The sequence below is a fragment of the Ambystoma mexicanum genome, chromosome 9 (genome assembly GCF_040938575.1).
Source record: "Ambystoma mexicanum isolate Mex_15411 chromosome 9, UKY_AmexF1_1, whole genome shotgun sequence".
In the NCBI taxonomy this organism is placed as follows: Eukaryota; Metazoa; Chordata; class Amphibia; order Caudata; family Ambystomatidae; genus Ambystoma; species Ambystoma mexicanum.
In genome coordinates, this window is record NC_090931.1 from 1,005,773,432 (window position 1) to 1,005,788,193 (window position 14,762).

General features: G+C 40.9%; 1 protein-coding gene across 2 annotated transcripts in view; it reads right to left on the bottom strand.

The window, feature by feature from the left end:
- The window catches only part of CERS6 (ceramide synthase 6), a 1,220,327-nt gene that overhangs the window by 452,600 nt on the left and 752,965 nt on the right, over positions 1 to 14,762 (bottom strand). For both annotated transcript variants that reach the window (XM_069616260.1, XM_069616259.1), the window contains exons 5-6: positions 7,133 to 7,183; positions 4,555 to 4,647 (exon numbers count right to left, since the gene is read on the bottom strand). In XM_069616260.1, the coding sequence (XP_069472361.1) occupies positions 4,555 to 4,647; positions 7,133 to 7,183 (144 nt within the window). The remainder of the gene's footprint in view (positions 1 to 4,554; positions 4,648 to 7,132; positions 7,184 to 14,762) is intronic.

Consider the following 14,762-nt stretch of genomic DNA (forward strand, 5'->3'; position numbering starts at 1 on the left):
AGGCCACCTGTTACCCCTCTGTGCGCAACCAGCAACATGGATAGGGTAGAGGAACATTATTAATGCAGACAACGCTGCAACAGTAATGAAGAGGGCTTTTACTCACCGGCCCATATTCTGAGCCCTGATGAATGTGGTTCAACCACTCTTCACCACAGAAACCGGTCGGCTATAAAATGACCTGACCCAAGAGTACAACAAGACTACCTGGAGTCAGTGCATTTGGCTTTTGAATCCCCAATACAACAACTCTGTGGATTCCCTGTTTTTTAACGAAAATATTGAGAGAGAAAAATTGAGAAATTGATTGAAGAATATTCCACCATTCTTCTTTTTCCTTGTTTTAACATTCTGCACCCGCTTAATAGAGAAAATCCATTAATATTCTGTTTCTGTTAATCTAGAAAGCGTCAAACACATGATCCATTCTGGTCCAACATGTGTTTTTTAGAACACACAGTGCATTCACATACGCTTGTAAGTTTATTTAGAGACACGTTGATTTTTCAAAACTTTTACTCTAACAAAGAAACTGTGTGTTTCTTAAGTGTGAACATTGAACTGGGCAACCCACAGTAGGCAATCCCAAAACGGTCCTCATTGTTATATGGACATCAAACACACCCTGGCTTGTTTCCCAGTGTCTTTATATATGTAAACAGGGTTTCCCTTGGCAATCCTATGGGTACTATTAATGTGAAGTCGGTGTTGACATCCCTAACAACTTCTTCCTGTAACCACCCGGATTCTGCATGATGGTAGTTCACAGGTATAGGGATATGCACATGTGGGTTAGCCATTTCTCTTAGCTAGATATCTTACTTGGAAAGACAGCCTGCTCTTCACTAGAGTGTGTTTTTAGCTATTTGCTGGACACCCCACACTTAACTAGAGTGTGCTAATGTCTCTTAGCTAGATAGCTGTTAAAAGCACTTGCTTGAAGTTCCACGATGCATTTTACTAGAGTGCTTTAAGCTTTGTTTCACAACCTGTTCTTCACTAGAGTTCATATTATTCTTTCAGATACCAGCCCTGTAGCAAACCCCCTGGCTCCTCTTCAGTAGCCAGGTGGGGAGAATATTATTATTAGGGTGTAGAAAAGGTGAGCACTGTCACATCTGGGGTGCCACAGTGATATAATTTTGATCACCCCTACCTCAAAAGACTTCCCTTCACCCTCAGGGGAGTGTCCATCAGGGGCTATGGTAGGAGTAGGTGTAGGGAAAAACATGTACCTGTCACTGTGCAACAGTAAAGAGATCAGCCAACAAGCCCTGCAGTAGACGGCTGCTCTCAATTGCCAACACTGGAGAGGGTTACCAATGTCACATATTTGTATTGATAGTCCACTGCTCACATCATCCTGTAACCGTTGGTTTGTATAAAGACATGCACCTTGTATAACACATCAGTACACAATGTTTCAAATAGATGCCCCACACTTAATACCCATGTTCAAACTCATCTGATAACACTCAATGCTGAACACTCAATGAATGTGTCTTACACTCTCACGTAAAAAATAAATCTTTTAATTATGAGAAATATGTAATAAAGATACATCGCTATTATTATTGTCACTATACAAAACACAAGGTACAAGCTGAAATCATTGTCTTCTCCTCTGCCTTGAATCAAGACCAAGACTGATCAACCTTCTCCAATAAATCATAGTCACCTTAAAAACCAACTACCTGTCTCACCAGGTCATGCTAGGTGACCTCGAAACCATGCCAGGCAATCTTCATAGAAACATCTGCCTCACCAAATCATGATGGGCAACATCATGGAAGCACCTGCCCAAATACCTCAATATCTTTCTCAATACCTTTCTCAATGTGATATTAATAAAGGGTAAAAACGTTCTCTCATACTAACTGTAGAAGGTAGAGAGATGAGAGCTGAATATAATTGAAGGCCTGAATAAGTTTAAACAATCCAGGAAAACATTCCCAAAAATTTGCAAACATATCAAAAACGTCCTTATCAGAGCACCATAAAAATAGAATACAAAATAAGCAAAGAAATGCTTCGAAATAATTCAATTGTTAATTGGGATACAAGGTCAGCATGTAGCCCATTAAGAACAGGGTCTGCTCTTTTAGGTATTGAGCCCTGCTCAAAATGTCAAAAGGTGGGTTCTTGTGGGACTCAAAATGCCTTAAAAGAGCCCGAAATACAGCTTAGTGGCCTTAAAAGCCACTAAAATAAAAAAGAGGGAGTTGCGCCCTCCCTTCTGGAAGGCCTCTGTCTTCTTCTGCCAGTCTTCCAGCCGTCTGCATCTGCCCCTTGTCTTCTTGCCAGCTCCACCTCCCCGAACTGCTGGGCTTTGAGCCTGGTATATTTATAATCAATGGGCAGGAGTGGTCACCTCCCATCATTATCATGCCCAACCTTCAACAGACTAAACCTATCCTCTGCCTACAAGCACTAAAGTTGCCTACACAGACGGTATGAGCAGACCTAATCCATAGCACTGGTATCAGTGAACAGCATTTTGCTTGTGTAAACCATAGCAAGGATGATCTCGTCATCCAGCACTAGACATATTTTCAACTAAATTGTCAGCAGACGTCACTGATCCTGTGTAGACCACAGCAATTATGGAGGTTTGTTTTTATTCCACAGTGCCATATTTCATTTGCATTGTTATCGCATTGTTTACTATTTATCAGGAAACTTGCCGATCATCCCAGAAAGGTCTGAAGACCAGTGAACAGCTATGTTTATAGAAGAGGACTGTAATGTCCTGGACTCAAAGTCAATGGCGCTCAGTCCAGACTATTGAAGAAAACTCAAATGTATTGTATTTCAATATAATAAGGTAATGCGCACGGCTCACGTTTACTGATTTTGAAAGTATTTACATTGCACTGAGCATTTAGCATCAAGGCTGGACCTACAGCTCACACAACAAGCACTTTAAGCATGACTGACATGGATAGACACGAATTTACATGTCAACATCATCATCCCTGATATAGTGTGGGACTTGTGTTACATGTAACCCACACGGGCAGTGCTGTCAAGTAGCACAGTTTTGGCCAGGGAGCTGAAAAGAAATTCTGTCATACATATCTACAAATGGCAGAACAATAGTGGTAGGCTTTTTCATTTAGAGACCTTGGATCATTGGAATTTGCTCAACATCACTACCCCTTCACGTAAAATCACTTGCCTGAAGAGATTGCACAAAGCCAAAAATATAGAGACTGATCAAATAAAAAGGCTGAGCGGGTTGAGCAATATAGAAATAAAGAGATGAGAATAGTGTAAATCATCCAATGTGGTGTTCCAAATCCCTGGATCAAAAGATGAAAATCTTGGATTAACAGTTCTTACTGCAATTCTTAAGGGGAGCTCCAGAGTCATATTTGGGGAAAAACCCCAGAGAACTCAGTGGCCCTATTTTGTATTCAAAATTTTCTGCATGTTGCAAAATAGGCAAGTGGAATTTTGACATTAATTTCGTTCAGGCCTATAAATTTAAAGGTGTCTGCATTTAAGATATGATCCTAGCAAAAATAAAGACATGTCTCCTCTGATGACACCAACTTTGGGTGATCCCATCTCCAAAACATCATACCATTGATCATTCAGTTCAAGACTCTCAGAATCATTTTCGAATTGCTATCAAGAAAAGCCTCTTGCCTCCTATCTTCAAAAGGAAAAACTCGCTTTATATTTCAAACCATCAGCATCAGGACTGGCTTATGTCCTGGATATCTGTCTTTTGTGTAAAGGTAGATGAGGTTATCGGTAGTGGGACCTCCCCTTCATAATGCACCTACAACAACTGTCACTCATCCCGGAGGAAAATAAAAACAGGTCCAGTTTACATTCCCTTTCCCCACCAGTGATGCAAGATCTGCATCACACTGTTAACACATCCAGTGTGATTTTGTTCAGTGTTGTGCTACACTAAAATGTCAAATCTGTCATAAGCTGAGGGAGCGGTAGATAAACACAGTTGAAGTTGCATTCACTAAGTACACAAACAGCCATGCTATTCAGACTGTGTACTTATTGTATGTGAATAGTTTTGTTTTTCAGGAAAAGTCCCATATGCTTTAAGGTGGATATAACATAATTTATGAAGGCGTTGATTGTGTGTACGCATCAGAACACATAGTGCAGGGGTCTGCAACATGGAGCCCACCAGAAGTTTTGGACTACAACTCCCATGAACCCACACTATAGAATATGCTGGCTAGAGATGATGGGATGTGTAGTCCAAAACATCTGGGGAGCCAAGGGTTGCAGATCCCCGACATAGTGACAATGTGCTCTGACACATGGAAACATTCCACCTCTACCGTAAAGGTAGTGAAATCTCTCTACATTTTAGGGGTCGCAGTCACTATCTTTTCTTAGAATTCGAAGATTAGACCCCTAAATGGTAGCAATCTGACAATTAGTTCCCAAGATTCCACACAAATGTCAGTCTTGGAGTTAGGTTTTACATTGAATTCCACAAAGATATGATTTCCATTTGGAACATTTATGCATGCAACAAAGACTTGTGCGTATTGCATACATGTATGCAAGTCTTACCTTTCTTTTGATGTCTGTGAACTGAGAAAACATTAAGGACCAATAGAATGACAGCTCCAAAATGTAATAGTAATGAAGATCAGCAGTCAGTGGCTGAAAGCATATAAAGTGTGACCAAAAGTTAGATGCATTTATTATTTTTCAAAACTGTTAGAAAACAAAGCAGGCCTTACATTGTAGAAAGCGTGCCAAAGACAAGAGCCAACTGTGAGAAGTAGTCTGATACGTTTTAATGAATCCATCCATGAATCTGGCAAGTAAAATTAAACCCCTGAACAATTTTAAAGAAATGTATATAATAATATTTTAATCCAAATCATATGACTTCATTCTCCTGACAGAGGTTAATCTCATGTTTTATGTACAAATTCAAGTAACCTGTCTGGATGAGCCTGGTTACAAGTCTATACGTGCGATCATTGCTTCCCATATAGTGGACTAGTAAATATTTTATTTTCTATGGGTAAACACAACTTCCAAGGCTAATTTACGGTGCTGTTTTGGCTTTTGAAAATCAGTGATGTGGGCTTTATATACACCTGTGAAATGTTATATATCGTTTAAGCAGTAGGTGCAGATGTTCAATCTAGCGATTGCTAAAAGCATGTTTGTCGAGGGTGGAATGACACTTTGATGACTCACTTTTATGCTATTTTTGTATTATGGAGCTCATTTTCTGGTTCTGGCGTTATTCGGCGGCAGGGGCATGTACACTTTCATTTTGGCATGCACAGGTCCCCAGCGCCAAATTTCAGTAATTGCACAGTGAAGTGCAAATGCAGGGCAAAAGGTGGAGTAAATTTGTGAAAATACAGCATCATTTGTAAAAGGTTAAGATTAGCAACACCTTAATTCTGAGAAACCTTGCGCCATTTTGCAGATTTAACGTAATAAAATTTTTAACTGTTTTTATTTGAAATTCTCCTGGGATTTGCTGCAAACTAGTGTCAGAAAACCCTAAACACAAACCAGAAGGTGGATTCCCATTTACTCATAAATCAAGGGCAGAATCAAGGAAATATCAGCAAAATGTTACAATGGGAATAAATAAAAAAGACAACTCAAAACCTAATTTTATTAAATAATCATCTATTAAAGTCAGTACATAATGATGCGTAATAACTGCCAGAACCATAAATGCAAAGATACAAAAATAAAAATCCTTTTCAATTGCATTCAATGCTTGACATAAACAAAGAATACAAGAACAGTAAGTATAAACATTGAACACAACAGAACACAAAATGCACAAGTCAACAATAAAAAAACACTAAAAACAAGGGCAATTATGCACAATCCCGCAAGATGTTATAATTGTCTATCTCTGAACAATGAAACTAAGCAAGAAATTAATAATCCAAATCAGATAGAAGTTAATCAAACAGTGTAATAAATATAGTCAACTAGATGGCCCCCTGTGGGAAAATCCAGTGCAATGGGAGATTGCAATCTTAAAAATGGTATTTTTCCAATTCCATCAAATATGGTTTTTAAAAAAGTTATTTTTGGCTGGGTAACGATGAGTGTGAATTACATGTTTCTATAGTTGTTCTTCCATGGCTGTTCTTGGTGAGGGGCACATAGCAGATAAAATGTGCCAAAAAGACAAACATTTTTCTTCTTTATTTTTATGACCTGAATGTGGATGTAAAGAGACAGTGGAGAACAACAGAAGAGGATTATCTTGGATAACAAGTGAAATGTAGGCAGCCACCAGACACCCACATGCAGGGCCAAAAAGCAGGCTTCCACTGGTTCTAGAACATGAGAGCAAAAAAGAACACAGAAAATGGAAAACTCAAACGATGAAGCTAAGAGATGAGAGAATACTGGAAAATATTGCTTTTCTAAACATGTGATTTTGGCAGTTTTACACCAAGCATGTGAAGAGATGGCAACACTCACTTGCCAAACAGCGTTGAGAGCTGCATTATGTATAATGTAATTATATATTGTGTTAATTGTGGATTGTATAAAATGATGTACTGGTGTTGCGCCTGGGCATGGCCTGCAATCCATTTGCGAGCCTGCTGCTCCAAGAAAAAGATTTGGAGGGGGATTTTGATGGAAACCTTGCGGTGGAAGTGTAGCCTAGGATTTCACTGCATATCCTTGGTGTCCTTAGCACGTAATGGAATAGGTCACAGTTCCCATTCTTAAACCATTAAGCCCCAATTCACTGACAACTAGAGTAGATTAAAAGATGATTAAAAAGGAAATCGGACACAAGGGGAACATCCACGGGGCACTGCCCAAAGCTAATTCATACATGCCCAGAGGAATAATATCCCAGCCAATGCATTACTACAATAAGGGGGATATTACCCCCTCCCTCCAATGTACTGGTAGGACTCTCCAACTATTTCTGCTGTATTTTGCTCTGGGAAGTAGTAGATCACTTAAAAATCAATTTATATTTCAGAGAATACTACATGGGTCTCTTTCACTAATGGAATACATATAACTTTTGATACCCAAATAATTTAACAATATGTAGGATTTGTGAAGGTATGGGGCCCCATCTGTTGTAGCATATATATGTTTACAAGAAAAGTGTAGATAAAACATTGTTAAATACCTGATAAGGATAATTGTACCAACACTGCCTTGTGTTCCAGAGCCACGGTGTCTTGAAAAGAAAGACAAGAGCAAATTAGCATAATAGCACACAGTGTAATGAAGGATTTTAAATCACAATCTGTGCTGCCTTTTACCCACCATTATTAGTTTAACTCGTAATGAGGTGTTAAGTCCTCTCTTTTTGTATTTTATGTGGGTGAGGAATGTTGCTAGTTTGGCAAAACGGTTACATCACAATGTGTAACAATCATGCATCTTGGTGATGACATTAGCTACTGGTTTCATATGTTTGCATCTTCATTTTATCTAGATGGTGACACGTGAAAATGCAGTTTTTGGATCTTTTGGGAAACAGAAGCTACTTACCAGTAACCTCAGGTCTCAGAATAAGATGGTCAGTACCTGGAAACATTTTGCATTTTTACGTTGATCACTGTTTTAGTGCTAGAAATACTGTCTACCTGTGCTTCTGGGGTATTAGCTCCTGTTGTCCTAGATGATACAGCCTGACACAACAGGGCACAGTAAATTTACAGTTCCAGGATTTTCTGTCCAATGGTATAGTCCATGGGTGTGGTGGTCCTGTTTGATCCAAGGACACAGCTTCTCATGGGAGAACTAGCATTATTATCGGAATTCATTTACTCTAATCTACCAAAGGATCCATACCTTTTATATAGAAGGTAAACAGTACAAACCTCGAAGATGGTGGACTTTATTCGTGAGTCGCAAGAAAATTGAATGTTTAATGTAGCCTGGTGAAAGTGTGATCCAGTCCTAGAACTTGTTCCCCATAATAATTGAGAGTATTGTGAACGGACATTACCAGGGTGACCAGATGACCTTTCACTCCCCTAGGTCAGCTGGACATATTTTTCTTTCCAGTTGTAGACTTATATTCAACACATAATTGCATTCTAGGAGTTGTAGTTATGGAATTCAATGCCAGGAGTAGACATTTCGTTTCCAGGGGTTATGGATCCATTCTACTACCTTAAGCATGATTGACGAAAACACAAAACTTAAAACACAGAAAAGGAAGAAACCAATGCTTTAAAGCAGACCACAGTCACAATCATAAATATACAGAGCCTCTAGTCATGGAGGAAGAAAGAACTAAAATCAAACAGATAAAAAGACACAGGACGATAAATACATTAGTCTAGGAAATTGTTGCAGATTATGTAGATTTGGGATTTTAATTATATTTTAAATATTATGAAAATTACGGGCCCAGCAAAATGGATAGGCAATATACAATCAAAGCCCCCTGTCATTTTGATAAAGAGTGTGGTGATGATTCCCTGGCTTCATTCCTGGATGCCCACGGGATACACATATTCATATGGGGCAGAAACCTGCTTACTTTTTGCAGGATTCCCATTAAACAATGGCAATTATGGGTACAGTTCCTGGAGTGGAGAAAAAACATTGATTTGTTTAATTTTCTTGAATTGGCTCTTTTCCCCATTTTACAAAGCGGCATCCAGCTCCTTGATTTTATGATATTCTAAATGATGGGGGTTGCAATGTTAATTTACAGATGGAGGTTATTAGATCACTGAGAAGGTGTGAATGATGTGTCTTGTACCATGCAAATGTGTGTTGGAATCTGAAGGTGTTGTGAAACTGGATGAATGAAATAGTGAATAAATGCCAATCCTGGCCCATCTTGCCGAAATTACAGTGACCTATTGGTGACCTTGCTTCACTGAGATGGTTCTTGGGGAGGACAATCCTGTTTTGAGAGAATCCTTTATAACATTCCTGTTCTAATATGGGACTATACTAAGAAGAGTGTAGGTCTGGATATAGAGAAAGGTATTCTGTTCTTAAACTTTGAGAACATATTTTTTTTGATGTTCAGTAAAACTGAATGGTATGCAACAGATGTGAGAGCAAAAATAGAGAAATGACACTGTAATAAGTTGAACAGGCAGGTCCTCAGCACATTTACAAAATGAGGCACCATTCTGATTGGTGGATGTAGACCAGCAGTTGGTTCCACAATGAGGGGGCAGTGGTAGAAGCTCTTCTATCTATCTTGCCAAAAATGTCTAGAGCTGGAAACCTTGGGCAGAAGCTTGGGCAGAAGCTCATCAGCCAAATGAAGATCAATGACCCTGCATCATTTTGGTCTTTAGATATTTTGGTGCTGGACCATGGTGTTATTAAAATAATGTAATCTTGAACAGGATTACAGTACCATTCTCTCCATTGACTAGACACTTTAACGGACCATAAAGGAGATGGGTATTTATATAGTGTAAGAGAGCATGTACTAGTCAGCAGAAATCCCCAGTATGTGTATTGTGGATATGCATTAGGGAATTTGAGATCCTTGAGTTTGAAGAAGCATCCTTGAGTTTGAAGAAGCACATCTTAACTACTTCTCTCATTAGGGAAAGGTGTGCTTGCATTGGTATCTCTGAGGAATCCCAGGTTCCTTACTTTGGGGAAGATGGGAATTGGCCACGAGAAGTAGATGGCATTGGAGGGGTGCACGGGTGGTATTTAGGTGTGAGAATGGCAAGGTCAGTTGTGTTTCACTATTTAACTGTTATTGTGCATCCATTGTTTAAGGCAGCTAGACCTTGAAACATTGACTGGTTGCTCATTGTCACCTGCTACTTTAATATTTTGTGCCTCATCAGTGTTGGATTCCAATTTCATATGGTATTCACAGAGGAGGCCCATGAGTGGTTTTACATATATGTAAAAAAGTAAGGGTGAAGAGTGGAGCCTTGAGGTACACCATATAGAGAAGGAAAGGGAGGGGATATTAAACCGCTAGCCTTACTTTCTAATGTCTGTTAGACAAAACACTTGGGCAACATCTCAGTCACTGTTTGGACAAACCAGCCACTTAAAACACCCTATTTAGTAGATGGTCAATGTGCGAAATATGAATGACTTCTGGCAGATCAAGACAAATGAGGAAGGAGAGGAAACATTTATCAGCTATTAAGTTAATCTCATGCATACACCAAAGCAATGTATTGAGCAAAACCCAGATTGAGAAAGGTCCCATTGATTGAGAACTTCAATGTGAGTATCGCGATGATTGCTTATGATTTGTTCTACTTGTAACTGGAGGGACAGCCCTAAAGTCGGACAGGAACTAGTGGGCTGGAAGATCAAGGTATGTGTACATTGGGTGTTCCTGTCCTCTCTAATTCCGTACTGCAGTCACTTTTGAGCAGTTTGTGATTTAAACCTTCCCAAGGGACCCATGCATTAGTGATAAATCCTAATCATGAGGTGAAGAAACAACCATTAACTATGACTGGTTTTATGGTAGCCTCTTTATTATTTTGGTGGCTAATCTTTATAAGTTTTTTTCTTAAAAAAGAAAGGATCAAGTGTTCAGATAAAACAAGACAGCACAGAGAAACACCATGATTTTAACTTGACATAGCGAGGTCAAAAACAGGTCAACAACTGTGTGTATATGGGCAAAGATAAAGATGAACAATGCAGAAAGAGTGCAATTCTTCTCAGGTCTGTACAAACAATATGCAATGATTCTTTGTAATTGTTATAATCGAACTAGAGGTATACACAATATTACTTCATAGAGGTTACAACCTCATAGTTTCAATGCTGTGTAGTATTGTATTCAGTTCCTATTTTTTTCAATACATTCAAACAGACCGGTAAGGTTAGGAGAACACAAAGTCCTTTTTGATGTGAGGCATAGGTATTATGCCCTAACCGGGTTATTGTGGATAGAGACGATTATGTTTGTCTATGTGACAATGGTTCAAAAATGTGGTCAGCTGTAGCTGATCCCTGACCAAAAGAGACTGGTCCGACGTCTATTAAACAGTGACGAAAAAATTCAGTGTGGTCCTTGGATGTGGTATGTAATCAATTTCCCACGAGGATCACTGACGTTTCGATTGTGCTAATTCACAAACTTCTTCTGGGGCCTTATATATGCAGGTCTCTCTGTCCTAGAAGCTGCGTGGAAACTCCTGTGCTTCCAGAGATCTGTGGGGGTGGTTAAGCATAGGCTGTGCGTGAGAGTCGCAGTCTAAGCAGGCTGTAAATTACATCCCAGTGGTAGCCTGAGTGTTCGGGTCGATTAAAGCAGTCCTGTATCTAACTTAATGTGGATGAGGTTGGGGCAGCTCTGCCGTGATATGATATGATATGATATGATATGGCATTTGTAACGCGCCTATACACAAGTGCTTCATGGCGCAACGAGGCAGGGAGGGGGGACAAGGGGAAGACAGACAGCGATCCTACTAGGCCAGGTGTCATTCAGACCGCGCAAGTGCAGGGGTAGGGGGAAGGGAAAAGTGCAAGGGGAAGGGGAGGGGGGAAGTGCAGTACAAGTAAGTAGAATAAGTAAATAAATAGGGCCAGCTGGTGGCAAGTGCAAGGCAAGTGCAGACAAGTGCTGGGAAAGGGGGGGCTGTAGGGATACAGAGACAGTCCCTCAGTGCAGGGGTTGCCAGGGAGGCAGTGCAAGAGGAGAGTGGCTGGGCCCAGGACCGAGGTCGGTGAGAGTGGCCCAGTTGCAGATTCGGTGCAGATTCAGTCGAGAATTTAGCAGGGGAGAGGGAGAGAGAAAGCAGAAGCAAAGAGGAAGGTTTTGAGGTGCTTCCGGAACCGGAGATGGTTCTCCTCAAGTTTCAGGGAGGCAGGAAGGCTGTTCCAGAGGCAGGCCCCTGCCACGGCGAGAGATCGACCCCCAACTTGTTGCTTCGAGAAGCGGCTGACCCTGAGGGAGTTGGAGATGGATGAGCGAAGGGCTCGGGAAGGAAGATATTTAGGAAGAGAGAGTTCAAGGTATTTAGGCCCCAGGCCCCAGAAGGCCTTGTGGACAATGCAGAGGGTTTTGAACTTAATCCTCGCAGCCACTGGGAGCCAGTGTAGAGATTTCAGTCCTGGAGAGATACGGTCCCTGGGCTTGAGGCCAAGGACAAGTCTCGCAGTTCTGTTCTGGATGAGTTGCAGGGGGCGGAGAGTGGAGGCAGGCAGATTAAGATAGAGGCTGTTACAGTAGTCCAGCTTCGAGAGAACCAGGGCTAGGGAGACAGTGAGCTTCTGGGGGAAGGAGAGGAAGGGAAGAATACCTCTGAGGAGGTGCAGCTGGTAGTGTGACTTCTAAGAGACGTCAGATATATGAAGAGAGAAGGAGAGTGTGGAGTTGAAGATGACCCCGAGGTTTTTTGCCTTGCAGGTAGGAGCAGGAGGAGGGCCAAGCGAGGCTGGCCAGAGAGCTACAGGGAAGGAGGGAGTGGGTGTGCCGATGAGTAGAATCTCAGTCTTACTAGCATTAAGGCAGAGGTCATAGGCGGCACACCATTCCTGGATGGGAGACAGTCAGTCAGAGATGAGGGAAGGAAAGGAGGAGGCCGTGGGTAGCCTGAAAATGAGCTGGGTGTCGTCCACATAGCACTGAAAGTAGGGGCAGAGAGCAGCGATGCGGTGGGCAAGGAGTGCCAGATACTGGTTGAACAGCCAGGGAGAGAGATTAGATCCCTGGGGAACACCACAGGTGGAGAAAAAGATGTCAGAGAGGAAGGACCCAAGTTGGACCTGGGAGGGTCGATTGGAAAGGAAAGAGGTCAGCCACGCCAGAGCCTGACCAGTGATACCCAGGTCATCACGGAGACGGTTGAGCAGGATGGCATGGTTGACAATGTCAAAGGCAGAAGAGAGATTGAGCAGAATGAGAACACACGGAGTGCGCGTAGAGTCAAGCGAAGTGCCGTCATGATTTGTTCTAGACTCTTTGTGATCTAGGGAAGGCCATCAGCAGTGTTAGCTGCTTAGAATGTGGGTGACAAAGGAGCCATGAGAGGGTCAAGAAAAGTACAATGGTTAGGCTGAAAAGAGCTAAACCTTGCAACCTAATGATGGAGGTGGACGGTACCAGGTTGGAACAGGTTACATTATATGATTACCTTGGTGTAAGGTTCTCAGACACTAACACCTGGTTTGGTCGGATTGATCGATCTTGTATACATCTGAAAAAAAACAGTGGAGGCCTCAGATTTGCTTTGTAAACCTTGGAGGTGGGGCTGTATCCCTAATATTAGAAATGTATAAAATACAAACTGCCGCAGCCGCCTTATATGTTGCTGAGTGATGGGGTCACAATGACTCCAAACGGTTGGCAACTACTGAAAACAAATGCCTAGAAAAACCGACTCAGGCTTCCCAGGAGCTTTCTGGGTGTTCCATTGCATATGGAGTGTCAGCTGAAACCAATTGTAAACCCTTAAACCGGTCTTTTACTGGATCAGACTTTGGGCAACACTGGGATTTACTAACTAAAAGGAGGCCCTAAATTAGAGTTTAGAACCAGTAGGTGTGCATTCTCTTGGGTAATGCATATTAAGCAACAGTTGAATGTCCTTAATCTAAGCAGCTTGTGGCTGCGCCTGGCAGCGGTAACAAAAAGTAGCAAGTGCAAGGTGAAATCTGTAGTCCAGCAAGATATGTGGGAAAAGCTTGAAAGCTTTGGTCTACGACTAAAAACGGTGAGCATTATTTGGCTTTGAAAAATGGTTTTAGATATGAGGAATATCTTGATTTTATATCTCCAGCCTATGCACAAGTGCTTTTTATGGCGTTTAGGACAGATACATTAAAGGTTGCCAGATTTTCTTGCAACTGGAAGGAGTCCAATTCAGATATTTGCCCATTATGTGGCACTTGTGCAGAAACCATAATGCATTTCATGATGTTCTGCGACAAACTCAAGGATCTCAGGATGATGTACTTGTTCCCACTTTTTAAACATGCCTGTGTTCTCATAGCAGCGGAAGCGTTATTGTTATGCAAAACGACTGTTGACCCAGATGTTGCTTATTTTTAAGCAAAATTCTTTTATCACGCATGTGCGTAAAGGAATTATTTGATTAGACGTTCACTGGATATTTAACAATGCAAGGGACATTTTAACTCTCTTGGTGCATTTTTATGAACACCAGCTTTATATATGTTTTAGTGCCAGATGATTGTGAGATTTTATAGATTCAATTTCAGTGTTTTTATGTCTGTGTAATATTTATTCTTAAATTGCAATGTAATGCGTGTTGTGTTGTTGTGCTAAAGACTCTTGTTTTTGAATAAAGACTTTGTGAACTGAAAAACAATGATATGGAGATATGGTAATGAGCTTAATGATGAGGACCACCAGAAACGAAGCACTGTTGACTGCAAAGGTAGCAGGATATCAGTCATTTGATTAGTAAGTTGGTTGTATGCTATAATCAGTGGTAGGATGTCTTCTCATGCAATCCTTTCGAATTTGCAATTTCTTCATGCTTAACCTTCGGAATTATATTTTTAATTTTCTGTATAATTTCTTGATCAAAATTGTTATTATAAATTAATAGTAGTAATATGTATGTGTGAGATTTATTATGTTGTGCCTGGTAGTGTGATGGTGGTAGGAGATGCCACTGGGAAGGATAGGAGGAGTAGGGAAGAGCAGAGCTCCAGAGGGAGAGAAGTTGGGTTGAGTGGAAAGGTCAGTGACTGGAGAGATGTTCTCTGAAAAATAAGGTCTTTAGGTCCTTCATTAAGTGAGGGATGGAGGGATCCAGAATAGTACTGACATGTTGATAATGTTTTAGGATGATTTGTAGAAAATTGTTTTGCAT